General features: G+C 39.2%; 1 protein-coding gene across 20 annotated transcripts in view; it reads left to right on the forward strand.

Annotated features, from left to right (window-relative positions):
* RAD51B (RAD51 paralog B) overlaps positions 1–27,314 on the forward strand; it is a 348,291-nt gene that overhangs the window by 163,529 nt on the left and 157,448 nt on the right. For all 20 annotated transcript variants that reach the window (XR_015746713.1, XM_087951601.1, XM_087951610.1 and 17 more), the window contains one exon: positions 14,635–14,713. Coding sequence is in view for 19 of the 20 variants with exons in the window: in XM_087951601.1 (XP_087807727.1) it covers positions 14,635–14,713 (79 nt within the window). In the remaining variant the exon portion in view is untranslated. The remainder of the gene's footprint in view (positions 1–14,634; positions 14,714–27,314) is intronic.

Raw genomic sequence — 27,314 nt, forward strand, 5'->3', positions numbered from 1 at the left:
TAACAGATGTTTGGGTCTACTTTAGATCATTATCTTTCCATTAAAATCAAGGTTTCCTAAATTTGAAATTACTATTTGAATAAAAATGAAGAAGGTAGTGTTAATGAATTCATACAGTACTATATTTCAAGTTATTCACAACACATGTGGTGTTTTAATATGGTCAAGTAAAATTAGATCAATACATAATACAGATGGACATTTCCCTCAATGTCTCTTTGTAAATCATTGTTTTCCCCAATGGAGTTGATTTATTGGGAAAAGTTATATCTTTTTTATGTGTGGATCATTAACTCTTACAAGCAAAACTCTTATTAAAAAGATAAATATTTCCTTGCTTATCAGCTAACTCTATGTTTACACTATTTTAATTTGAATTCTTTTCCTTTCATTACTAGCCAATACCATATCAGTAGATCTGCTTAATGTTTTGATTTTCCTGTAGCTGTAGGAGAGAATGAAGGATTAAGACTATAACAGGGTATCCATTTTGATGTAGAGCTTTAGATCAGTGATGGATCCCACCCTATAGAAGACTATGTTCCTAAAGATTTGTCAGGTCTTACAATTTGGAGATCGACAATGAATTGATGAATTCCTCCTGCCTCTGGAAATGAGAATTAAATTTGTGTGTCATTCAATATTGATAGTAGTGCAATTCAGATGTTTGGAAGGTTTATAAAGAGGTTTATGTAGTTATAAAAGAACCTGGGGAACAGAAAGAACTCAGGTGTAGGTGAAAGGCTAAGAGAAAGACATGACCTCAGCCTTATTGACACAGTACATTCTAGAAAACATCAAAGCAAGAACACATTTTTATTTCCATAGCCCATCCTGGCAAGTTAGCTAAAAAAATCTGTTCGCTAAAAACTGCAGAAAGGTATAAGAGAGTCAATGGCATTGTATACATTCCTGGTAATTGACCAACATACGTTCTAAGGTTATTTTCACTTTCTAACTAAATCTGAGTCTAGACTAGAACGGAAATAGATAATCAATTTAACCTGACAGTTATCCTTTCTATCTATTGCCTTGCATAGAAAGGGATCACCTAATTATTGTCCACAATGTTTGAGTACAATATTGTTTTCCATTAATGATCTCCCAGTAGGGACTATTCTTTACCTCAGGAAATACTAGGTAGTCTATTCTGCTGCTTTTGATCTTGATTGGGTTAAAATACCTTCAGTTATAATTTCTTGTTAAAAGGACTATACTGTTAAAAAGAAGGAGTTATGTATTTCTTTAGAATTCAGCTTGGTAGAGTGTTTTGCTTCTTCATCAGTATTTAGAGTCACTGTCTGACATAAATATACATCAACAAATGAAAAACTCCCCCACTTTCCCACCCCCAATTTTGTTCTATGCTGAGGGGAATACTTGGCCTGGATTCCTTTACTTATCTTTGCCTTTTAATGTATTCCATTCAGGCTCAGAAATGTGTGTTTTTCATATTGCTGAGTTAATTTTTTTGTAATCATACAGAATGAGGGTTATGACTGAATTTTGGAAAACATCTTGTTCTATGCTAAAATCATTTGGCAGGCAGTCCTGTGGGTAAAAATATTTGTACTGTGGTCTAGTGCTTGGATAGTTTTCTTGGCAAGAAACTAAGTCCCACAACTTTCTACTTCAGACTGTTATTAATGTAGGTTAGAGATGCATGCATGTGTTTGACAGAGTTTCCATTATCCCTCACAAAGTCAAATGGAGAAATGTTAATATGTTGTGTTTTTATGCCTATTCCCGTAAATGTTAACTTATCAAATGAAAACTGCCAGGAACTTACAGGTTGAGGGGAAAGAATTACATATAAAAATTTATGAGCTAGAAGTTAAAAACAAAGAAACACAGCAAACGGAGTTTTACACTAAGAAGGACATTAGGGGACAGGTATATACGTACTGTAATATTATTACATATTATTATACATACAGATGAAACTCAAAAAATTAGAATATCGTGCAAAAGTTCATTTATTTCAGTAATGCAACTTAAAGGTGAAACTAATATATGAGACAGACTCATTACGTGCAAAGCAAGATAGTTCAAGCCGTGATGTGTCATAATTGAGATGATTATGGTTTACAGCTCATGAAAACCCTAAATCCACAATCTCAGAAAATTAGAATATTGTGAAAAGGCTCAATATTCTAAGCTCAAAGTGTCCCACTCTAATCAGCTAACGAAGCCATAACACCTGCAAAGGGTTCCTGAGCCTTTAAATGGTCTCTCAGTCTGGTTCAGTAGGAATCACGATCATGGGAAAGACTGCTGACCTGATAGTTGTGCAGAAAACCATCTTTGATACTCTCCATAAGGAGGGAAAGCCTCAAAAGGTAATTGCAAAAGAAGTTGGATGTTTAATAGAAAGTTATGTGGAAGGGGAAAGTGTGGAAGAAAAAGGTACACAAGCAGCAGGGATGGAGAGGATTGTCAGGAAAAGGCCATTCAAAAGTGTTGGGGACTTTCACAAGGAGTGGACTGAGGCTGGAGTCAGTGCATCAAGAGCCACCACACACAGACGGATCCTGGACATGGGCTTCAAATGTCGTATTCCTCTTGTCAAGCCGCTCCTGAACAACAAACAACGACAGAAGCATCTTACCTGGGCTAAAGAAAAACAGAACTGGTCTGTTGCTCAGTGGTCCAAAGTCCTCTTTTCTGATGAGAGCAACTTTGGCATCTCATTTGGAAACCAAGGACCCAGAGTCTGGAGGAAGAATGGAGAGGCACACACTGCAAGATGCTTGAAGTCCAGTGTGAAGTTTCCACAGTCTGTGTTGATTTGGGGAGCCATGTCATCTGCTGGTGTTGGTCCACTGTGCTTCATTAAGTCCAGGGTCAATGCAGCAGTCTACTAGCAGATATTGGAGCACTTCATGCTTCCTTCCACAGATGCTGACTTCATTTTCCAGCAGGACTTGGCACCTGCCCACACTGCCAAAAGCACCAAAACCTGGTTCAATGACCATGGGATTACTGTGCTTGATTGGCCAGGAAACTCGCCTGACCTGAACCCCATAGAGAATCTATGGGGCATTGCCAAGAGAAAGATGAGAGACATGAGACCAAACAATGCAGAAGAGCTGAAGGCTGCTATTGAAGCAACCTGGTCTTGCATAACACCTCAACAGTGCCACAGGCTGATAGCTTCCATGCCATGCCACATTGAGGCAGTAATTGCTGCAAAAGGGGCCCAAACCAAGTACTGAGTACATATGCATGCGTATACTTTTCAGAGGTCTGATATTGTTCTATGTACAATCCTTGTTTTATTGATTGCATGTAATATTCTAATTTTCTGAGATTGGGGATTTAGGGTTTTCATGAGCTGTAAGCCATAATCATCTCAATTATGACAAATCACGGCTTGAACTATTTTGCTTTGCATGTAATGAGCCTAGTTCATATATTCGTTTCACCTTTTAAGTTGCATTACTGAAATAAATGACCTTTTGCACGATATTCTAATTTTTCGAGTTTCACCTGTACTCGTACAAATACAAAAAAAAATTATAATATATTGGTATAAGAGTTGATACTGTTATATTTGGTACTGTGGTTGTAAGATGTTTTTAACATAAAAAAAGACATGGTAACCACTCTTTGCACATGAAAAAGACATGGTAACCAATCAGAGATTGGATTAATAAAGTTGAGGAACAGAATGGCACTTGACCTTTGAATCTTCATTAAAGTATTGTCCGCCTTTCTGGTGGGACTCCTACCTATCATTCTCCTGATGTGTTTAATCTTTAATTCCCAGAACGTCTGGTTAGCATGAACAAAATAATGCGTCCAAACTGGCTGAATTATGTTCTAAGAAAATTAGGCCGCATTTTAATTCCAATATATAAGCATTACTGTTATAAAGTGTTTGGAGAGTTAGGCTATTATCAGGAAAGAGCAGGGGTGTCAAACTGGCGGCCTGCAGGCTGGATGTGTCACACGCAGGCCACGCCCAACCCAGCTCTGTGAAGGGAAAATTGTCGCAAAATGTCATGACGCTGTGAGTTTGACACCCATGGGAAAGAACATTCTCAGTGAAAAAATATTGTAATCATTTTTGCAGTGTACACTGTGTTAATTTGAAGGAAGGCAAGCTTGGCAAAAAATCCTTTTTTTTATCTGCAAGGAGAAGCACTTCAGTAACTTATGTTTGTTCATGTTGCTATTCTTTATTCTGATCACTACCTGAAGTAGGAATAAATATATCTGAGTGGGATGTTTGTTAAAGCACCAGTGCAACCTATGTACTACCGGTATTTTTATAATTAGGTTGGATTTATAGCCCACTTCTGACAAAGAGCCCACAAACAGCCATTGCCAGTGATTCTATAAAACCAGGAAGAGAGAAAATCCCTTCACAAGTAACTTCCGCTGGTCAGGGTTTTCTCATAGGATGGGGTGATGTATGATACATTTAGATTGCTCTGTAAATGGTTTTATTTAATGCTGACCCATTAACCTGGTTTTAATTAAAGCTTTTGTTAACTGTACTTCTCTTCAGAGGGCTATAATTTCCATTGCAGCATGCAAAAAATAAGTGTGTGGTTTTCTTATTTGGAGACAAATTCTGACATGTTTTTCCTGGGTTAACAGTCCTAGACCACAAATACCTTTTCGACTATGTTATCCAAAATATACTCTATAAGTCCCTCTGAAAGTCACCATATCTGTTTTCCACAGAACAAAAATCGAACAAATACAATCTAGAAAAATATTCTTTCAACTATATGTTTGCAGTTAGGGTATCTGTTTTGATACAGCAGCTGGAAAAATATTCATATCATTCTTCTTTTTTGTGCAGTGTAAACTTAGATGGGTTAGATGCAGGAGTGGACTGCTACTGGTTTGCCCTGGTTTGGGTGAACTGGTTGTTAAATCTATGGCCGGTTCAGTGGACCGGCGAATCCCACCCCTGGCTGGCCCTGCCCAGCCGTCCCAGCCCCTCCCAGCAGTCCCCATGTGGCCTGTTTTTTTGGGCAGCAGTTATTAAGGTAATGCCACAGATATTAAGTGAACCCATTATTTACACTGGGTGGTTTTTGCTGGAAACTGGACCAAAAAAAAAAATGTCATAGATCACAGTCATGAGACCATAAGACAACTGTGTTCAAAATGTGACCACATGACTGTGGGGATGCAGGCCATCTGTTAGAACTTGGAATCCAGGTTCTAAGTATCTTTTTTTTTGAGAGGTGGGGTCCTTTGTAACTTTTAACAGTTGTTAAGCAACCAGTTGTAAGTCAAGGACTATCTTTAGTCATTCCACAACTGGGCTTCAATGTATTCTGCATGAGGCTGTTTTGAAGCTACAACTGATCCATAATGCAGTGACATGGACAGTGAATGGGCTCCACAAACTTCAGTGTTTTCTGGTGAGCTTCTGGGTAAAATTACTATTATCTATAAAGCCCTTCCCGTCATAAAGTTTGGTTATTTGAAGGACCATCTGCCTTCCATAGTTTTTGCCATTCAGTAAGATCAGGCACGTTGAGCTTACTCTAGATTTCAAACTGTAATCTGTCCAGAGTAATTTAGAGCCAGATAACTTCTTAAATAAATAGTGTGAACAGAGTTCCATACATCTCTTTCAGCAATTTACTTTGGGTTAAGTGGCTTATAAATATATTTAATATTATTATTAATTTCAATAAATCATTGCTATATTGTATCATTTTAAGTTTCTTATATGATTTATTTTGGAAAACCAGTTTCTCATTCCTTGCCTATGTGTACAGATAGTCCTTGACTTACGACCACAATTAAGGCCCAGAAAGTATGTTGCTAAGTGTAAATTTGTTAAGTGGATTTTGCCCCATTTTATGATTTTTCTTGCCACAGTTGTTAAGCAAATCACTGCAGTTGTTAAATTAGTCACATGTTTGTTAAGTGAATCTGATTTCCCCATTGACTTTACTTGCCGGAAGTTACAAAATATGATCATGTAAACCCGGGACACTGCAACTGTTATAAATATAGACCTGTTGCCAAGCATCTGAATGTAGATCATGTGAATATGGGGATGGGGCAATGGTCATAAGTGTGAGAAATGGTCATAAGTCACTTTTTTTGGTCTGTTGTAACTTCAAACAATCACTAAACAAATTGATGTAGGTCGAGGACTATTTGTACTCCAATGGGAGGTTGAATCTGCACAGAGCACATTCTGAGGTAGAGAATTGCTGATGTACAGATTAGAGCCAATCCAAGGGTGTCTCTTCATCACCCTAGACCAGTGGTGGCTAAGCTTTTTGGGCTCCCATGCCGATAATTGTGTGCGTGCTTACCTGCTTGTGCTCGCATGCCATCACCCAGAAGGCAATGCATGCGCCCCCCCCATGCCTCCTGCGCATGCGTGAGCAACCTGCCGACTCGCATGACCTGCGCTTCTGCATAACCCCCCTCATGCGTCCCTTGTGCTTCTGCGCATGCACAAGTGTCTCCTGCGCACCGCCACGCCCCCACGGATGGGTGGTGCGTGCGCATGCGCAGTACATGTTGTCTGGGAGAGTGCTCGCGTGCCGGCAGTAATGGCTCTGCGTGCCACTTCCGGCACGCATGCCATAGGTTCGCCACCATGACCCTAGCCCAAAGGTGTCGTCAAACTGGCAGCCCACAGGCCAGATGCGTCACATGCAGGCCACACCCACCCCAGCTCCGTGAATGGGAAAAACATAGCAAAATGTCACGTGACAACAACGTGACACGGCGAGTTTGACCGTGCCCTAGACTCTTAAACTCCTGCTCTTTCTTTCTTGCCTTGCAACAGCAGAGAAAACTGCCTAAATCTGTCAATCATCCCACAGTTTTCTATTTCTTAACTGGGAACTTTTCTAAAAAGAAAAAAAAATTCAGAGAATAGGGAAGAAACCCCCAGGTATTTATTACAAGCTAGAAAATGTTGTGGTTTTAGTAGTGGGGAGACGTTGCTGAGCAGACGTGAAATAGGCAACCACCTTCTTTGGAACTCTTTTTCTTAGTATTTGGTTATACAGGTGATCCAGCACTCTTCTTTCAATTTTATTATGCAGCACCTGACATTTTTCTTATTTCATTCCTTTCCATCGGATCATTCTCTCGTTGTTTTTCATCTTCGCTCACCTCGGCATGGGAAGCACAGGTTTAGACTACTGCACACTGCTAATTAGCATCATTTCTGCCCACTGGTAATTAGAAAGGAAGAGGAGGAAGACATCAAAGGGCAAATATACATTTCCATGTCTGTGTTGGCTTTCCTGGGTAGGTTGCTCTAGGAAACTCTTGTGTCTCTCAGATTCTGGAGGTCAATTGAAAATGATTGGGGAAAAGAAGGAAATTGATTAGGGATATGATTCAGGGAAGAAATTAATCAATGAAGATATGGATAGCAGAGACAAGAATAAAGAGAAAGAATTGCTTCTTTTACTACTTGCTGCAACAGATTACCCACAAAGGAATGTTACTCCAGACAGGGGAAAATGTTCCTCATCTCTACTTTAAACCTTTTGAAAGCAAAAAACAAAGACAACTTGGCATGATAATCCATCCTAGGAGAAAATATGCAGCCGAAGGAAGTGGAACTATCATTTTTCCATTCACATTGTTTATAAAAAAAAAGTGTTACTTGTCATAATAGCAATAAAACTTGAACATTTTCTTCACTAAAGTCACAAGAACTAGACTGGTGTTTCTTTTTTCCTTTATTTACCTACTGCTTCTGTCTTCCTGATTTGTGCCTCCCCTCCTCTCTCTTACACACACACACACACACACACACACACACACACTTTAAGCAGAACACCAAGGATTTGGATATTCAGATAGATAGATAAATTTACCGTCTTTATTACAGAAAGAATCCTTGGATTCTTTCTATTTTTTCCAAGATCTGACAAGATCCACATAGCAGCTTTTTTCTCTGGCCTGAATCAATGCATTACCTAAGAGGGTGGCAAACAAAAGGTGCTACAATCTCCCATATGAAAATTGTACTTGTTCATGATCAGGCGTAGAGAGGTTACATCTGATATCTTATTAAAATACCAACTATATTCACATTGGAGGTAAGTATGCAAAATAGCAATAGAACTTAGACTTATATACTACTTCACAGTGCTTTACAGCCCTCTCCAAGCAATTTACAGAGTCAGCATATTCCCCGCAACAATCTGGGTCCCACCGACCTTGGAAGGATGGAAGGCTTAATCAACCTTGAGGCACTCAGACTTGAACTCCTGGAGTGAGCAGTGAGTTAGCCCTGCAGTACTGCATTCTGACTACTGCTCCACCATGGCTCTTTCTAGGAATTTTAATTGTTCTCATGGTGAGATCACTATTGTTGTTTTTTAAATGACCAGTTTTTCAATGTGTCAAGGACAATGACCAAATTTCTATCTGTAGCTTTAGCCTACACAAACCAACTGGTACCTCCTTCTTAGTTTTGAGTGACTTTATTTTATGTCATTTTTATGCATGCACTTTTGTTGTTCTGTACATTTTAATGTATGTTGGCTTGGTTTCAGGCTATAAAGCAATAAATCAATCAATAAAAGCCATAAAGCAATGAATAAACCCATTTGCTTTTTTGCTATCACAATTTGTCATTGTAATCAGTTCAGCATATGAAACTAGAATATAATTACAGTACAGTAAAGAATGAACAATTGTCTCTAAACATTTGCAAGTGAGGACTCTGATACCCATTTAACTTAATATCCTTTTATGATGGAAATCAGCCATTTTTATGCTAAGATCATAAACAACTCTCCAGAGCAGACATGGTTTTTCATCTTGCTTCAGTCATTTATTTATTACAATTTTCTGGCTACCCTTTACCTGTCTTTGATCTACTTTTATAATGGTTTCATTCCGTTTGAAACATATATGCTGTTACGTTGAACTGACTGGAACGGAAACTTGGACTTTGTGGACAGTATTGTTTGTTTTGTTTTAATTATACTATTAATTCTTAATCCTGTTCTTACATCAGAAAATTTTATGTCTTAGAAAAGAACTGTCCCATAAGATATCTTTAATTATACATATCCTTTGTTGATTTTGTTAATCTGAGCTGAAATAAAAAGTAAAGGCTATTTGAGTTGAACTCTACTTCTTGGCGACAATAAAGTAATGATTTGCCATTTCTGTCTTTTCAGTCTATTTTATACATATAAAATTATCCTGTGATAACCATCTTTTGGGTACTGTCTACTTATGCCTGCAGTTAAGTGCATATTTGAATGCTCCTCCAACACCAAAAATTCAGTTCAATTTAAAGATACTGTTTTCTGGTGGAGGGAGGGAGAGGAGAAATCTGTCTTATGTCTTCCTGCTTGACATCTTGGATGTCCATTCAGAGAGACATTTTTATATGCTGGAACTGTTTGTAATATTACTTTCCACATAGTTTGAAATGGTTTCGTAAAATTGTTCTGTCTGTCTGTCCGTCTGTCCATCCGTCCGTCCGTCCATCCATCCATCCATCTATGTTTCATACTTCCTAAACCACCAAAGACAAATGGAGGGCTCTGATGGCACTAACCAATCCCACAACTGTGTGCTCCTTTGGGCTCCCCACACAAGGACGCAGAGCCATCTTTTTGGTTATTTTTCTGAAAATGTAGTTGGATGCTTTTTCCTTTGGCAATTATCCAATTAATAATATATGTACCTCTTTTCAAAGACTACTTGAATTTTTAAGAGTTGTAATAGCTACAATCTTCTTGCAGTCTTATTTGTATGGGGTGGCAGCAAAATTATATCAATTAGTGTGATGTATCTTAAAGAGGATATAGGTAGTTCTTGCTTAATGACTCAACGGGAACTGGAATTTCCATCAGTAAGTGAAGCAGTCATTTGGTGAAATATCACAGGGCCACATCACTTAGTGGAGGCAGTTGTTGTAGTCCCCAGTGCAGTTGTTAGGCTCTGCAATAGCCATAACTTCAAGGACCAGTCTTAATTATCATTTGTTCAGCACCATCATAACTTCAAACAGTTGCTGAGTGAATGTTCATTAAAGGAATTCAAGAGTGTAATTGCCACAGTCAGAGCTAAGTGAACAGCAATTCATACAGAAAATAGAGCTTTCTGTTCAAGTCTTGTGAAGACTTCTGTAGGTAGGATTGCACTTATTTTATATCCCAGGAAGCATGTTATTTGTATGTTTGTCATTGCAAACAGTTTCCCCACACTAAAGACATTACAATACAATTGAGTAAATAAAATAGTAATGTTATTACTATGGACAATAATACAACACAATCACCAGAAGGTTATTCAATAGAAAATGTTGCAGAAAAATTATATATTTACACCCACTGTCCTCTGCTACAGATGATAAAAGAGGATAATATATCAGTTAGATTATACATATCTTCTTGGTTGCTTGCCAAGTACTGTGTTCTACCTGAATATTTACATTAAAGGCCTTTGAATTAAGCGAGGGGGTACATTGCAAAGCTTTTATTACCAAGAATGCTTCTGAGCCTCAGTTGAGTCCAAAAAGTTTTCAGTAATAAAGGCAGGGAAGGAAAGGAAGGAAGGAAGGAAGGAAGGAAGGAAGGAAGGAAGGAAGGAAGGAAGGAAGGAAGGAAGGAAGGAAAGAAAGAAAGAAAGAAAGAAAGAAAGAAAGAAAGAAAGAAAGAAAGAAAGAAAGAAAGAAAGAAAGAAAGAAAGAAAGAAAGAAAGAGGAAGGAATGAAGAAAAGGGAGGGAGGAGGAATGAAGATAAGAGGGAGGAAGGAAGGGAGGAAGGAAGGAAGGAAGGAAGGAAGGAAGGAAGGAAGGAAGGAAGGAAGGACTTTGTTGGAATGCCCTTGGAAGTGCTGTGGATTGTCTCTGGGATGGATTGAAGGCCATTTGTCTGTAGAGTCAGCAAGCTCTGGACCCAACTTGATGACACTTAACTAAGACCCTTACTTTTGAATAAAGATTTTTGCATTATAGACATACAGTATTTCTTAAAGGATGAGCTTGATCCTGGTGTCCCAGTTGTCTCTTTCTTTGAAGGAAATATAGTAATTGTCCTAAGGAAGGGAAGGCGCTTACATTGCAGGTGTCCACCATGAAGCATGTCGTTGCATTTGCCTCCTATCCAGAGCTGCCTTTGCTGGCATTACAGGTGAAACTCGAAAAATTAGAATATTGTGCAAAAGTTCATTTATTTCAGTAATGCAACTTAAAAGGTGAACCTAATCTATGAGATAGACTCATTACATGCAAAGCAAGATAGCTCAAGCCATGATTTGTCATAATTGTGATGATAATGGCTTACAGCTCATGAAAACCCCAAATCCACAATCTCAGAAAATTAGAATATTGTGAAAAGGTGCAATATTCTAGGCTCAAAGTGTCCCACTCTAATCAGCTAATTAAGCCATAACATTTGCAAAGGGTTCCTGAGCCTTTAAATGGTCTCACAGTCTGGTTCAGTAGGAATCACAATCATGGGAAAGACTGCTGACCTGATAGTTATGCAGGAAACCATCATTGACATCCTCCATAAGGCGGGAAAGCCTCAAAAGGTAATTGCAAAAGAAGTTAGATGTTCCCAAAGTGCTGTATCAAAGCACATTAATAGAAAGTTATGTGGAAGGGAAAAGTGTGGAAGAAAAAGGTGCACAAGCAGCATGGATGACCGCAGCCTGGAGAGGATTGTTAGGAAAAGGCCATTCAAAAGTGTTGGGGACTTTCACAAGGAGTGGACTGAGGCTGGATTCAGTGCATCAAGAGCCACCACACACAAACAGATCCTGGACATGGGCTTCAAATATCGTCAAGCCGCTCCTGAACAATAAACAACGTCAGAAGCGTGTTACCTGGGCTAAAGAAAAACAGACCTGGTCTGTTGCTCAGTGATCCAAAGTCCTGTTTTCTGATGAGAGCAACTTTTGCATCTCATTTGAAAACCAAGGACCCAGAGTCTGGAGGAAGAATGGAGAGCCACACACTGCAAGATACTTGAAATCCAGTGTTTCCACAGTCTGTGTTGATTTGGGGAGCCATGTCATCTGCTGGTGTTGGTCCACTGTGCTTCATTAAGTCCAGGGTCAATGCAGCCGTCTACTAGCAGATTTTGGAGCACTTCATGCTTCCTTCCACACATTAAGCGAGCTTTATGGGGATGCTGACTTCATTTTCCAGCAGGACTTGGCACCTGCCCACAGTGCCAAAAGCACCAAAACCTGGTTCAATGACTGTGGGATTACTGTGCTTGATTGGCCAGCAAACTCACCTCACCTGAACTCGATAGAGAATATGTGGGGCATTGCCAAGAAAAGGTTAGAGACATGAGACCGAACAATGCATAAGAGCTGAAGGCCTCTATTGAAGCATCCTGGTCTTCCATAACACCTCAGCAGTGCCACAGGCTGATAGCTGCCATGCCACACTGCATTGAGGCAGTAATTGCTGCAAAAGGGGCCCAAACCAAGTACTGAGTACATATGCATGCTTATACTTTTCAGAGGTCCGTTATTGTTCTATGTACAATCCTTGTTTTATTGATTGCATGTAATATTCTAATTTTCTGAGATTGGGGATTTGGGGTTTTCATGAGCTGTAAGCCATTATCATCACAATTATGACACATCATGGTTTGAACTATCTTGCTTTGCATGTAATGAGTCTATCTCATGTATTAGTTTCCCCTTTTAAGTTGCATTACTGAAATAAATGAACTTTTGCACGGTATTCTAATTTTTCGAGTTTCACCTGTACATTACTCAAAGCAAACCACTGACATAGGTTCCTAAACCAGGTCTTGCTGTGTTGTATATTTGTCTGGCATTTTCATGGCCTCCCAGTTGCAAAAGAAATGTGTGGGCTAGAAGATGTTAGATATAAATTGAAAGAGGTTGTTTGTGAGGACAACTCTACAGATGTAGCTTCAAGTAAAATCTGACATACTTTTTCAATCCTGGAAGGAGCCTAAGCTCTCCTGTCTTCACACCATATTCAATAGTTGTAGTTCTTCCTACCCCCATTGTTAAAGTCAGTCATTTATCTTTCCTCTCCACATTAGTCTTCAGGTAGACTGTCTGCCATATTTTATTTTTTAATGATACTATGAACATTTATTAAAGTAAACATACATTCATCACTTAAAATAGAAGGAAAATTCATCAAATCTGTCCCCAATATCATTATGAATTCCAGCCAATTATCTCTGAGAACAGCTCAGCATTGCAAACTGAATTGTTTTCTTTCTGTTTGCTTAGAGAGGTATTAAAGTCGCCTTTGTTAGACTATACATGCCAAGTTCCTGCAACTGTTCATTGTATGTTTTAGCTTCCAGTCCCCTAATCATCTTTGTGATTCTTCACTGTACTCTTTCTAGAGTCTCCACATCTTTTTTGAATCATGCTGACCACAACTAAACATAGTTTTCCAAATGGTCTCATCAAGACAATATATAGTGCTACTAATGCACCATGTGATCTTGATACTATTCCTCTGTGATGCAGCCTAGAACTGCATTAGCTTTTTTTTTTTTTTTGGCAGCTGTAGAACACCGCTGGGTTATACTTAAATGGTTGTCCGCTAGAACTTCTAGATTCCTCTCACAGTTATTGCTGTTGAATCAGTAACATCTATTCTATAATCATGCATTTAGTTTTTCTTGCCTAAATGTAAAACCTTACTTTTTTCTACCACTGAATTGCATTTTGTTGGATAGTGCCTAGTGGTCAAGTCTGTCAAGATAGTGCCCAGTGGATCTTGGCACTATCTTCGAAAGTGTTGGCTATTCCGCCCCACTTAGTGTTGTCTGCAAATTTGATGAGTTCCCATTCTATCATCTAAATCATTTATGAATATGTTGAAGAGTACTATGGCCTAAGACAGAGCCTTGCTGCATACTTCCTTCCATATAGATGTAGGTCCATTACGCACATAAAACTGAAGGAAGTACTATGGTCTGGTGTATTTTCTTTGTCTTTAAAAAATGGGCATGACATCACTGTAATTGAAGCAAAATTCTGAAAGAACCAAGAGTGTGCTTTGGATCAGCAGCCTTGCTAAATGGTACCCTTAGGGTTACAAAGTTGGAAATGCCACTGTGAAAACCACAGACTAGGAAATTGCTTTCCAGTGTCTTTCCTTTTTTTGCCTGAGGCAGAAATGAGTGAGGAAATCTGCTTCACATTTGGAATGCATACACATTTAGCAGAAATGACAACAATGGAATCTCTTTAGAATCTCATAAATTATCTCTCTAGAATTTCTAGAGAGTTTATAACATAGGGGCTGCTTTGTTTGGTTTGCTTTTATGGTAAAACATGGATGTTTGGCTACGAATGACTTGAAGTGATTCTGGATTCTTACTAGGAGAACTCTTTTGTAGGATCCCATTGTACCATATTATTTCTTGGTTTTCATCTTCATGCAGGGTTGGTTAAACACTTACCCTGTTGTGTATTTCAGCCAGATAAATAAAAGGTTATGTTAAGACAGGGTAGAACTTTGCAAAGTTTAAATCACTAAATAGAACCTAAAGTAGGATTTCATGAATGGTGGAACAAACTCTTTGTGGAGCCAGTATGAGAAAATATATTAGAAGTGCTGTTTATCCAGCAGAGTTCCTCTGAGTCTGGACACCTTAATATCACTATACCGTATGCGGTTTCATTTTGTTTTGTTTTTGCAGATCCTGGTTGCTAAGACCCCTATTGCTCCATTTACATCTTTCCTATACATTATTGAAAATTCTGGTTTGGTTCTCCAAGGTAAGACTACAATAAAATGAGCTTTGTCTTATTGTAATTAATGTGGAAAGCAAGTGCTTAAAGCTGGTGCTTTTCCCAGCCTGGTACTCTCCACATGTTTAATTTGAGCTCCCTGAATTCAACAAAGCTATTTTCCAGAAAAAATGGGAGTTGGTTCAACCCTGGAAAGTGTCAAACTGAAGAACGTAAATCTTAGTTGAATCTAGTTCTTTTTAATTGAATTTAGTAAATTTTTCGTATTAGGCAAGTCAATATTTGGCATTTTATATTGATGTTTTCTAAATTCTTGAACCTATGGATGCTCTTGAAATGTTGGTGTTAACAAAAATAAATTTAACTGGGGCAATAGCCACTGTAATTCACTGAGAGTGAGTTGGGCAGCTATATAAATTTTCTTGAATAAATAAATATCAGTATATGGCTGTAACAGGTATGATGAACAAGCGGTTGCTTTTACAATAGTAGAGGATCATGTATGAGAATTTGCCTTGGAGAGGTGGCTTAATGTTTCAGTGTTCAGAAAAAAAGTTGATTGTGTAATAACCAGATATACCATCTAAATATGGGTTATATTTGATTGAAACTATAATAATGTAAAACATCCTCATGTGTGCATGTACATTTCTGAACTCTTGCTTTATCTCCGAAATGTTTTCCTGTTGTTTGTTTTCTATATGAATGAGTTACTGTAAATATCAAAAATATATTTGCTATCTGCTTTCAAAAATTTAACAAAATCGCAGTTCTGTTGAATTATGAGTGGGTTGTTCAGTTATTATTTACCCTTTAGCTTTATGTCAAATGAGCTTTGGGTTCCACATTTTACAAGTAGGATGTGATACCCAAAATAAAAGATCCTGTAACTGAATTGAGAATTTCCCTGACTATTCAGTCGAAACCATCTTATTTATGAGAAGAGCTGATTAAATAGATCATATATTTAAGCAAATGTGAGATTCCTCTATTAAGATACTAGCTCATACAGACATTGAGAAAAACAGAATATTTAATACAGGCTGGTGTTAATGCTTTCTACTAGAAATCAAGCAAGAACACTTTGGGCCTTTAGCACTACCAAGTTACACAGTTAGTCACCATCCTTGAATTGACAGAAAAGTATACCTATGTGAAATTGACAATTCCCATTGCTAATCCATATCCTATCTCTCAAACTTCTGTCTCCCATCTGCCAGTCACCTGAATATTCTCCAAAATAATGTGTGACAAAGCTTAACACATTTTACCTATCTGGGGCTGCCCAACAGGGGAAAAAATATGATAAACCTGTCTCACTCATGGGCTGAGGAAGAATGAGATGAAGGTAACATAATAAGGGCCTGGCAAAACAAACATTGCCAGGACATATTTGTGCTGTGATTAGGGCACATGAGAATACAACCAGTGTATTTATCAGTATCAAATTGTTTATTATCTTTTCCTGTACATTCTTTATGTTGCTTTGGCAACTACCTGGATAATCCCTACAGTTTTCAGAAATAGTTGACCATTGCCTAGTGCTGAAAGTGAGTGACTGGCCCAATGTCACCCAGCTAGTTTCATGGCTCAAGCGGGACTAGAATTCAGAGTCTCCCGGTTTCCCACCACTACCTCAAACTGGCTCGCTGTCTCTTTTTTATGGTCTTATGCTTAAGTGCAGTATAAAACACAAAAGAAAAAAAAAACAGAACATAGTTAACCAATAAATAATTGGCAACAATCAGCTCTATGGAGTAGGTTTGTAAGTCGCAATTCTGCTGCTGATCTTACCACATATAGAGGTAAGAAATAATAAATACATAGGGTTTTTTTCCCCAGCCATCTTAAGAAAGTAGGAAGGTTTATGAAAACAAGAGTCATTTTCAAATTGGAAAATGCATTGAGAGGAGTTAGAAGATAGAAACTGCTGTCTACACTGGTGGCAGTGGAACATTTTCGTGGTAATGAATGGGCTCTATTCCACTGGCTGACTGCAGGAGCAACATTTTCATTGATTCTCTATGGTGAGAGGCAGTCAGTGTCAGGAGAAGAGTACATTCAAAGCATATGACAAAGGAACAAGTAGATGAGTGTGGGAACTGGTGAAGAACAACAACGGTCTGAAAAAATGAACTGGAGCGGGGTGGGGTGGGGTGGAGAGGAATCTCATCATCATTCTGCAAATCAGGGGGCCATAAAGAATTTGATGGTGGAAAACTTACCTGAAATTTCTTTTATGGTGGAAACTTGGAAGGAAACTCAAAAAAAAAAAAAAAAAGTGGGGGAAGGTAAAAAGATTGATTTAACAGTTTTGCAGGCAATTCCTCCTGCCATCTCTAGGGGATTAAGAGATGGGGGTGAAGTCAGGCTGCAGGTTGTTCTCCCTTTGTTCTCTGTCTTGGTGGTTAATAAACCACCAAGACAGGATGAGTAGTTGGGGATTTCACTGACTGCTATTTGATGCAGTTTGAGAGGCTCCTCTGCTATTGTTACAGTTAAAATAGAAAGCAGAACTGTTCTTCATTTGCAAAAAGTTTCCAAAGTCCCAGGCTGAGAGTGAAAAAGCTATTAACATGGTAATGCAGCCCCATTCAGGGAGTGCATCAAAATCCCCTTTGTTGATGTAAATTGCTGCTCTATTGCCTGGTCTCTTTGGATCTCATGGTCTAGGTACAAGCACAAAAAATTGTTTAGTGAGAAGGGAAAAAACTCCACCTCTTATATCATTTTAGCAGATTGCCAAAAGGACCAAGAGCACTGAAGTGAGAGACTTCTATGCCTTTGTAAACCTGAAGTACTCGGGTGGTGAAAAGAATCCAATTATTCAGTTGCTTTTTTACTGGACCTTTCAGTCTTGAGAAATGCTGCTCCACAATTTGGAGACAAGGATGGTTGGTCAAAGGTTTGAGCTAGATTTGGAACCATGTTTTCAAATGCATTGTGTGAACAGATAAGCAGCAGTGAGTCTTACAGGAATTTACTAATGCTGCAAAATTCTGGCTTTTAAAATTCTAATTTTCTAAGTATGGTCATTTATATGAAGGGACAAATTAAAAGCCTGTGGGTTTTTTTCTTACATTACTGATCATATCCTCTTATTTGGAATTAAACAGTGTCATTTGAAGTCTGCAAAAGTATCCAGTTCTAAATAAAACTGAACTTTGATTAAACCCATAAATATATAATTGTGCTCCATGTTCATGTCACTGTTTCTTCCCATTGAGTTTGATTTAATGAGACTAAATGTGTAAATGCAAACCTGCTTTTCCTCCTTCAAGTCTAGGAAATTGCTTTGCAGTTCTAGTTCTATTTTTTAATATTTTTTTCAACAAAAGCTCTTTTTTATTCATTAGTCAGATTTGATTCTGTTGATGGGATACACATAAGAATAGTTTAGTTCATGCATCAACATTGTATTGAAAAAAGAAATATGTTTATATCAGGAAAGGAAGAAGATATGATTCAAATACATTTGAAAAAAGAAATATGTTTATATCAGGAAAGGAAGAAGATATGATTCAAATACATTTCTGGAATGTGGAGTGAAAATTTTAATTTTAAAATGTCCTATCTTTAATTGTAGAACCAATATGTAAGCAGATTTTTTTAACAGTTATAATGGCAGTCTTTGTGAAATCTTATACGAGAGTTAGTTCTGATTAGCTCAAATGTAAATGTAATCTGATTTTAATTTAGGGATTATTCATTTGAGGGAGATTGTATAGCACACTTGATTTATTATATTAACTTGTAGAGATGGAAAATGTAATTTTCAGGAATTGAAAGTATTATTTTACTTACCAGTGATCCCAACTGTGACAAATCAGGTGTGTGCCATTTGAAGTTTTGAAGTAGTTTGTAACCTATCTGACTAAGTGACTCTGTTCTCTGCCAAACTCCTACAGAGGTTTATGGTGACTGCAGTATGAACTCTCCTAATGTCTGTCCGCATTTTTTTCTTCTAATTCTCTTTGTTCTCATATCATATTCACTGGATATATTTCTGTTTCACTTCACTGCTCACCAAAATCTCTTAACAAAATCCAAATAGCATCAGCATTGCTGGTATACCTTTACAGTGGTACCTTGGTATTCATCATTAATTGGTTCCAGAAGACCCGATAAATACCAAAAACAATAAGTACCAAACAAAATTTTCCCATAAGGAATAATGTAGTGCAGTGGTTCCCAAACTTTTTCAGTCCACCGCCCCCTTGGTGCTACAAACTCATCCTCAATGCCCCCTACCCGGGGCGGGATTCAAATTTCTGTGGGTGTGGCCTAATTTGAGGGTGTGGTTTGCTGGTAACGTGACTGGGTGGGGTGTGGGTTGCTGGTCACATGACTGGGTGGGCGTGGCTTGCTGGTCATGTGACTGTTGGCATGGCTTGCTGGTCACGTGACTGGGTGGGCGTGGTTGGGTGACTGGCAAACCAAATACAAGTAGTCCTCACTTAATGGTCGGTTGCTTAGCAGGTGTTCTAATTTATGACTGGCCTTCCGGGAACTACTTGACCTGTTTTTGGAGTTTTGACAGCCATGCACACACATATACACATACTCCCTTCCAACTCTGCTGGAGCAGGTCATTGGACTAGATTGCTCTCCTTTCCCAATGCTGCATTCGGGCGAGGCCCGCCGCCCCGAACACAGCGGTGGCGGGGGGGTGTTTGAAAAGAGAGCAAAGCCACTGGCTTTTTGCTCACTCTGGCTTTGCTCTCCTTTCCAATGCTGCATTTGGGGTGAGGCCCCGCTGCCCCGAACACAGCGGCGACGGGGGGGGATGTTTGAAAAGGTGAGCAAAGCCACTCTGGCTTTTTGCTCACTCTGGCTTTGCTCTCCTTTCCCAATGCTGCATTCGAGGTGAGGCCCCGCCGCCCCGAACACAGCGGTGGCGGGGGGATGTTTGAAAAAGAGAGCAAAGCCACTCTGGCTTTGCTCTCCTTTCCCAACGCTGTGTTCGGGGTGAGGTCCCCAGGATCACCCTATTGAGCTCCTTGCACCAGAGCATGCAAGTCAATGGGATGATCCTGTGGGGCCTCGCCTCGAACGTGGCAGGGGTGGGATTTTTTCCCACCCCTGAATTGTGCCCTGCCACTCACCTCCAGCGCCCCCTGCCGCCTTCTAGCGCCCCCCTGCCGGCCCCCTTGCCTCTCAGCGCCTCCCTAAGGGCATCCCTCCGCCCACTTTGGGAACCACTGATGTAGTGAGTCACAAGGCAGCTGACACTGAATAGTTCTAACTTGTGCGCTGAGCACAAACAATGAGTACTGGGACAAAATTTTCATGTCAAAATATGTTGAGTACCAAATTCAATAAGTTTCAAAGCAGTTGAGAATCAAGGTACCACTGTAGAATGAAAGGCCCTCAGATCCAGTGGTGGGGTTCAAAATTTTTTACTACCGGTTCTATGGGTGTGGCTTGGTGGGTGTGGTTTGCTGGGTGTGTCTTGGTAGGCGTGGCAGGGGAAGGATACTGCAAAATTCCCATTCTCTCCCCACTCCAGGGGGAAGGTTACTGCAAAATCCTTCCCTCCCCACCCCACTAACCTGCTTTCCAGCTCTGTTCTCCTGTGCAGGGCAACAAAAGAAGACTCAGTCGATCAGCTGGGACTCAGGAGGCAGAGAATAAATGGGGGCGGGGCCAGTCAGAGGTGGTATTTGCCAAACTACTCAAAATTTCCGCTACCAGTTCTCCAGAACTGGTCAGAACCTGCTGAATACTACCTCTGCTCAGATCACATGCCCAGGATGCCAACTGAGTTCCAGGGCTATACTACATGAGCCTGTGTGCCATAATGTCACTAACTGGACAAGCTAATCACAAAGTAGAGATCAGACACAACTCCTGGCAATTCACACAAAATCTAGGTTATCTAAGTAGCAGAGTGCTTAGCTTGAGAACAAATCTCAGATGGTGAGGAGTCATTGCTTGGAGGAAGGTAATAATGGCAAGTTCCTGATCAGATATTAAGGGGTTGCTTTTATTTCAATCAAATTGATTGTTTCTGGGGTGTGTTTATTCGGTATTATAAGCCATTCAGCATTTCTGTATTTGAATTGGGTGGCCAAATACATAAATAGATGGGTGACTATAATTAGCAATTATATAAACTCAGGAAATAATATGTGGTTGTTCAGGGAGATGAAAACTCTGATGCTGACATTGAGTTGACATTGACTCTGATGCTGAAAACTCTGAGTTGACATTGTAAGCTTCTTTGGCCAGATTTTAATGCTGTTTGCAATGATGAAAAAAATGTGCTGTGGCCCTCAGGTTAAAATTGCTAGTTTGGCATTTTAAATTTATGTCTCATTTTGGGGGGAAATTGAGGATGAGGGATTTTTATTATTTATCTCTGTATTTTTTGTTGGGAGGGGTGTAGTGAGTACAATAAACATGCCAACAATCCAAGAAGAAAATTATAGTTCTTCTTGTGTTATCACTTTTTTAATATTTCATTATCCATATTAGCAAAATGCAAAACACACACACACACACACACACATGATTAAGAAACAAACTTTATTGGAAAAATATAAGAAACTTGTTTAAACTACAGTATGGAAAAATAACTGGATGGGGAGAAACCAACTTTGATTAAACTATGTCGAGAAGGAATGGTTTGGAGTTTGCGGGGGCGGGGGGGTTTATTTATCACTTTTTACTCATGGAATTACATGGTTGTACTTCCATGGACTGAGTTGGTGAGGAATTTGGGGTCTTCCTGGACTCACAGCTGCTGCTCATGGAGTAGGTGGCTGCCGTGGCTAAGAAGACCTTTCTACAGATTCGTCATCTTACTTGTTGTATACAGCAGGGGTCCCCAACCACCGGTCCGCAGAACAAGTCCCTGAACAAGTCCGCTGGTTGCTGGCGCGCCATTTTTTGATGAAAAAGTGCTTCCGTGAGCTTTTCCGGTAGAAAGCTCACCGGAAGCACTTTTCATCAAAAAGATGGCGGGCGTAGCGGTGAGCTTTTCGGGTAGAAAGCCATTTCTACCCGGAAAAGCTCATCGAGCCGCATTTTTATGGCGCCCGTGAGGTCACCGGAATCTTTTTCATCAAAAAGATGGCGGCGCCCAGCTGATGCCGGTACCGGGCCGCGGCATGAAAAAGGTTGGGGATCACTGGTATACAGGGCATATTAAGGAAAGGGATTAATTAGGACTTTCCCATAGCATGGTTTTTCTTCAGTCTCATCAGACTTCAGTGGCCTGTGGAAAATATCTACCAGTTATTCTCCGTGACTTGGAATGATGCTGTTGAAGAGATGAGTGGCAACAGGTGGCTAGAATGGCAAATATAGTCCTGTGCCAAAACTCTGTCCAGACTCTGCAGAATCACTCCCATTTTCTGGAACACTATTCCCTGTACTGTCAACAGGGTCCCAACCTGAGGTGTTTCTGTAAGACTGGGATTTTTCAGCAGGCCTTTGTGACTTGTGGTTTGTGACCCCCACTTCTTGATGTGTGTTGTATATGTGAAGCAGCCAAGAGAACTCTCTGCCATCTTACAGTAGTCCTTGAGTTATAACCAGTTGCTTAGCAAATGTTCAAAGTTATGACAGTCCTCCAAAAAGCTACTTACTACCTGGAGTTGAAGTTCCTGCAGCCGCCCTCTCCTGTAGTCACATGATCATATTTTGCATTCTCGGCAGCCAACCCACTTTTATAGCCATTTACAGAATCCCCACAGTCACATCACCATGATTTTTCTGGAAACCAGCATTTATTTTTAGTTTCTAGCAAAAAACAAATCCATAATAAACAATGGATTCATGTTAACACATATCCACTTACATTACATTAATTACATTACAGTCACTTACATAATCTCCATATTTACTTGATAACTGCTGCAAAAAAGGTTATAAAATCAGGCATGATCACAGGATGAACCACTTAACAACTTCTGACCAAAATTGCAGGTTCAGTTGTGGTTGTAAGATGTGGACTACCATGTACAGTGTTCTTCCCACTCCATTGTTATCATTCATTTTTGGGTTCCTTTTAAATACAGTGGCAAGGAGAGGGTGAAAAGAGGATTTATTTGCTTTGTGTGTGTTTGTGTGTGTGTGTGTGTGTCTGTCTGTCTGTCTTGTAGGCTCAGAAAAAAAATAAATATAATAAATAAAGTAGTAAATTTTATAAATTGGTGCTGCAAAGTTTTGTCACACAAGGTTAGGAACTGAATATTTTCCTTGCTGGCTAGGCCAGGATGTCCTTGAGCTTTGCTGTGTAAGCAACTGAGGGTCTATTCCTTGGGGTTTTGCATATTTCCTCCAAATGTCCAGGATACAGACAAAAATAGATCTCAGTTTCAAAAGATAGAAAAAGTACGGGGAAAAAATGCACTTATGCTTAAAACAATACCCAAAGTGAAAACAAAACTAAAAAGCTGTTTTGGCTGGACTTCAACTTCTTATGACCTAAAAAAAAGTTTGTCTGTTTAAATCTTAAACTATGTGGGGAAAACCAGCTTTGTCTGGATCCGGAAAGTAAAAGTGGCAAAGAAAAACTTTGAATTTCCTCCTTTGTCTTTACCAGTCTGTACAAGAACAGAAAGTAAATAAACAACAAAAATAAATCATTTGAAGAAAAGCATTCTAAATGTCTGGAAAGCTTCTTAACTCTTTTTTGTCTTTTGTTTGACTTTATCCTCAAGTTTCATTTCTATGATATAGAACATAGTTTGCCAGCCTCAGGCTTTGGAATACAATCATACCCTGGCTGAGGATTATGGGAATTGGGAAAATGTATTGCAAAGACTTGACTAATTAAGTAGATGTCTCTATGCTACGGGTATGTGATTGACTAACAATATGTTTATGTTTCATTCAAAGTATAAAAGTGAGAAGAGTACAGTAAGTTCTGAAATATTAAGGTGCCCGACCAGGAAAAGAGGCCCTGGAGTTACGTTGGGGATCTCAAACAAAAACATCCATTCAGTTCCTGAATTGAATGAGTAAAAGCAGCAATTTGCATTCCTTTTCCAACTTCAGTATTAATAATAGTTTTCCTATTATTTATCAGTGACTACTACTCCAGAATTATTTTGTTCTTTCTCACTTTAATTATTTGATAGTATTGTTGAACTGTTAAATAAAAACAGTGTTTAGGAACAGAATAAAAGTTCATTTTCCTTTCTGTGATAAGATGGTAGATTTGTACAATCTGCAAAATATATCTTGTCTATCAATATGCCTTTATTTATATCATAAACAGTGGGTCTTAATGCTATTTTGATTTTTACATTAAGAAATAGACGGAGGAATCTATTTAGAATAGAATAGAATTCTTTATTGGCGAAGTGTGATTGGACACACAAGGAATTTGTCTTTGGTGCATATGCACTTTTCACTTCTCTCTCTGTTCTCCACCAAATATGACTCACACGACTAGAAATTTCTCTAGAATAAAAATGTCTCCACAGCCCTTAATAGAGGGAGTGATCCCTTTGTTGTGCTCTCAAGAATGAATTCCTGAACCTAATGCGCTGTGCTCATCTGTTTTTAGTCAAGTGTTGGAATAAGGACTGCCATGAGTTGTCTCCAAAAGGCTTTTACATACCAAGGTTGAAGATCTTATATTGATGCGATCTAGTAATTTGTGCCAGTAAGACCTCCTGGGTGTGGAAATATAAAACAGGAGAATGGATTTAGATATTTGATTGGTGAAAAACCTTCTGATCATTGTATAAAAGCCAAATAAATATATACCAAAAATTATCTACATTTTATTAAGAAATTCATTTTAATTATAGTGACTTTGATAGTTCTTAAGTCAGTATCACTCTCCCTATTTTCTAAGGCATGCATTCTATCTTCTTGTATTTTCTTACTAAAAGAATTAAAAATCCAGTTGGTTGATTATTCTCCGGCATTTTGTTTTATTTATTTTATTTATTACCCTGTTTCTCCAACAATATGGCCTCCCCCAATAGGAAGTCCCAGCATGTTTTATAGGCATGAAATGAAATTAAGCCCCTCCCCCCAAATTAAGGCCTATATTAAAACATGCAAAATGGGGGGGAATGGTGGGGGGGCTTGCCGTTAGGAAGTACTTTTGTTGCACACCCAGATATGGTGCTGCCTGCATTGACCCCGATATGAAGTGCCCCACCAACGCCGAGGTCAACATCCAAGCTGTCGCCGCCCGCCCGCCCGAAGATGAAGGGGGGAATTAAGTCACCCCTGAAAAGACGACCTAGCCATTTTTTCGGGGCTCAAAAAAAAAATAAGACCCAGCCTTATTATATGAGAAACACGGTAGATTTATTTGCTACCCACCTCATTCGAAGCGACTCTTCGTTTTAATTCTCTGCTGCTGCCAAAAATAGCATTTTAACAAAGAGATATTTTACTTAGACTAGAACAGTTGCTCCCATATATTATATCCAAGTTAAATTCATAATCTTCATACGTTTTACTATTTCCCTTTTGGCTAATGAAATGGACATGAGGAAAGTTTAAAGATTTTTCCCAAAGTGGAGAATGTAGCACCTTTTTTAACCTATAACAATGCCAGAGTGTTTTACACCAATCTTTTACACCAATCCAGGTCTAATTTGGTTCCTTCAGGTAGGAACCTCTGGTCAGATTATCCAAATTGGCCTTGCAACACTAGAATTATGGGATACTACATTACAACTGCCAATGAGGCTTCAAAGGGAGCCTCTCTGGTAGCTTTGGGGAACTTGCTTTAAGGATGATGGTCTCTCTGGTTTTTCAAGGATAATGGGCATCTTCCTCAACCAGTTAGTCTGTCAAAAGTAGGCTTGATTGTACTAACAAACCCATTTATTTTATAGTTTCTGTTCAAAGTCTTCTGAACTTTCCTTAAGTCGTAGATCAACAATTTTTAAATCTCAAACCCTTCAAGTAAACAATGCTCTCTATGGAGACCTAAGAAGCACACCTCTCTTGCAACATTTGCCCTCTAGAACAGTGATCGCCAACCAGTGGGCCAGGGACCACTGGTGGTCCACGAGAAAATTTTGGTGGTCCGCAGAGATATGTCACCCCCAAAGCACCCTCCAAAGCAATTAATCCAGGCTGCGCGGGAACACAAGGCTGCCCACCCACATGACCCGCGGTAACACAAGGCTTGCGTCGCTTGCATTGTGAACAACACGAGGTAGTGAGGGGCGGGAGAAAGGGCGGAGGGGGGAAACTTGCCCCACTCACCCCACGCACCTTGCCTGGCCACCGGGCTGCTTCTTTCCGCTTCTTTCTTCTTCTGTTTTTGGCTGCACACAAGAAAAGCAGCAAAAGTCTTTCTGCTGCTTTCCTTGCATGAAGCCAAAAGTCTCTTTCTCTCTCTCTCCCCTGAGAACGGAGCTGAAGATGGTATCCTGCGATCCCAAATAGAGAATGATTGATCGGTAGGAAAATGGGGTGGGGAATTTTCCTGCCAAGTTTGAAGACCCTTGTACTAGAGCCTGGGATTGCTCCTTCCCTGAATGATTTGCTAGAGTTCTGAGAGGCTCCAGTGCCATGATGATTGATATATTCCATTTCAGCCATTCTTGTATTAAAAATAACTTAGCTATAATTATTTCATTTCTCCAAGTTCTATTATTGGAATTAATCGTTTATGGGTCTGTTTTTGAAGGATAACTGGAAAATGAACTTGGTTCAAAATATTTTCACTGCGCTGTTAACTGAGACCAAGAACATAGACGTACGTTCATTCAGCATAACTCATAATTTTCTTTATCTATTATTAAACTTATATGCTGCTCATTTCACCAGAGGCGACTCTAGGCATCTTAACAATCATTCAATCAAAATGCATTATAAAACATTAAAACAATAAATTAGGACCTTAAATTAAATTTTAAAATTCAGTTAAAATAAAATTGATCAGGATGGAGAGAGAGAAGGAACAAAGTGAATATAGAGAGAAGAGGGCGTGTTATGTAATCCATTAGCCACCTCCAAAATGCCATATCCCGATTGGGGCTCAAGATCAGTTGACACAGCCATGTCTTCAAGACTTTTCACAGACCCAAAAGTGGCGGGTGGATCTCACCTCGAGGGGCACATTGTTCCAAACAAATGCAGTTCATTTGATTTTGGCTTATCATATTTTATCAACCCTACTGTGTTTAATATAATGTATGAAACTACCCCTTATCAATGTTTCAAACAATCTGGCTTTTGGTTTTTAATCCGATTAAATGAATTTTTTTTGCTACATTACCTTTTCGATGTTCTAAGACTGTGATGGTGAACCTATGGCATGCATGCCGGAAATGGCACGCAGAGCCATCTCTCTGGGCACGCCTGCCATCGGCCATTGCTCTTCTGGATTCTGGCGCATGCTGGCCAGCTGGTCTTCACACGTGCAAGAGCACCGGAAACCGGAAGAGCAGCTGATCTTCCGGTTTCTTTTTTTTTCTGGAACAAATTTTATTGATTTTAAAGACAAACAAACCATCATCAACCATTGAATACATAAAACCTCTTTCCATTATTAATTTTACAAGTCAAGTAAAATATTATTTTATACAGCATAATTCTGTTTTACACCATTTCGATATGGACACATAAATATCTCTTAGCAAATTTCTCATTTTTTCTCTTTTCGTATTCAATTTCATTATTATTATTATTATTTTCT

This window comes from Notechis scutatus, chromosome 1, assembly GCF_049901735.1.
Source record: "Notechis scutatus isolate UNSWTSFEM ecotype Mainland chromosome 1, rNotScu1.2, whole genome shotgun sequence".
NCBI classification, from domain to species: domain Eukaryota; kingdom Metazoa; phylum Chordata; class Lepidosauria; order Squamata; family Elapidae; genus Notechis; species Notechis scutatus.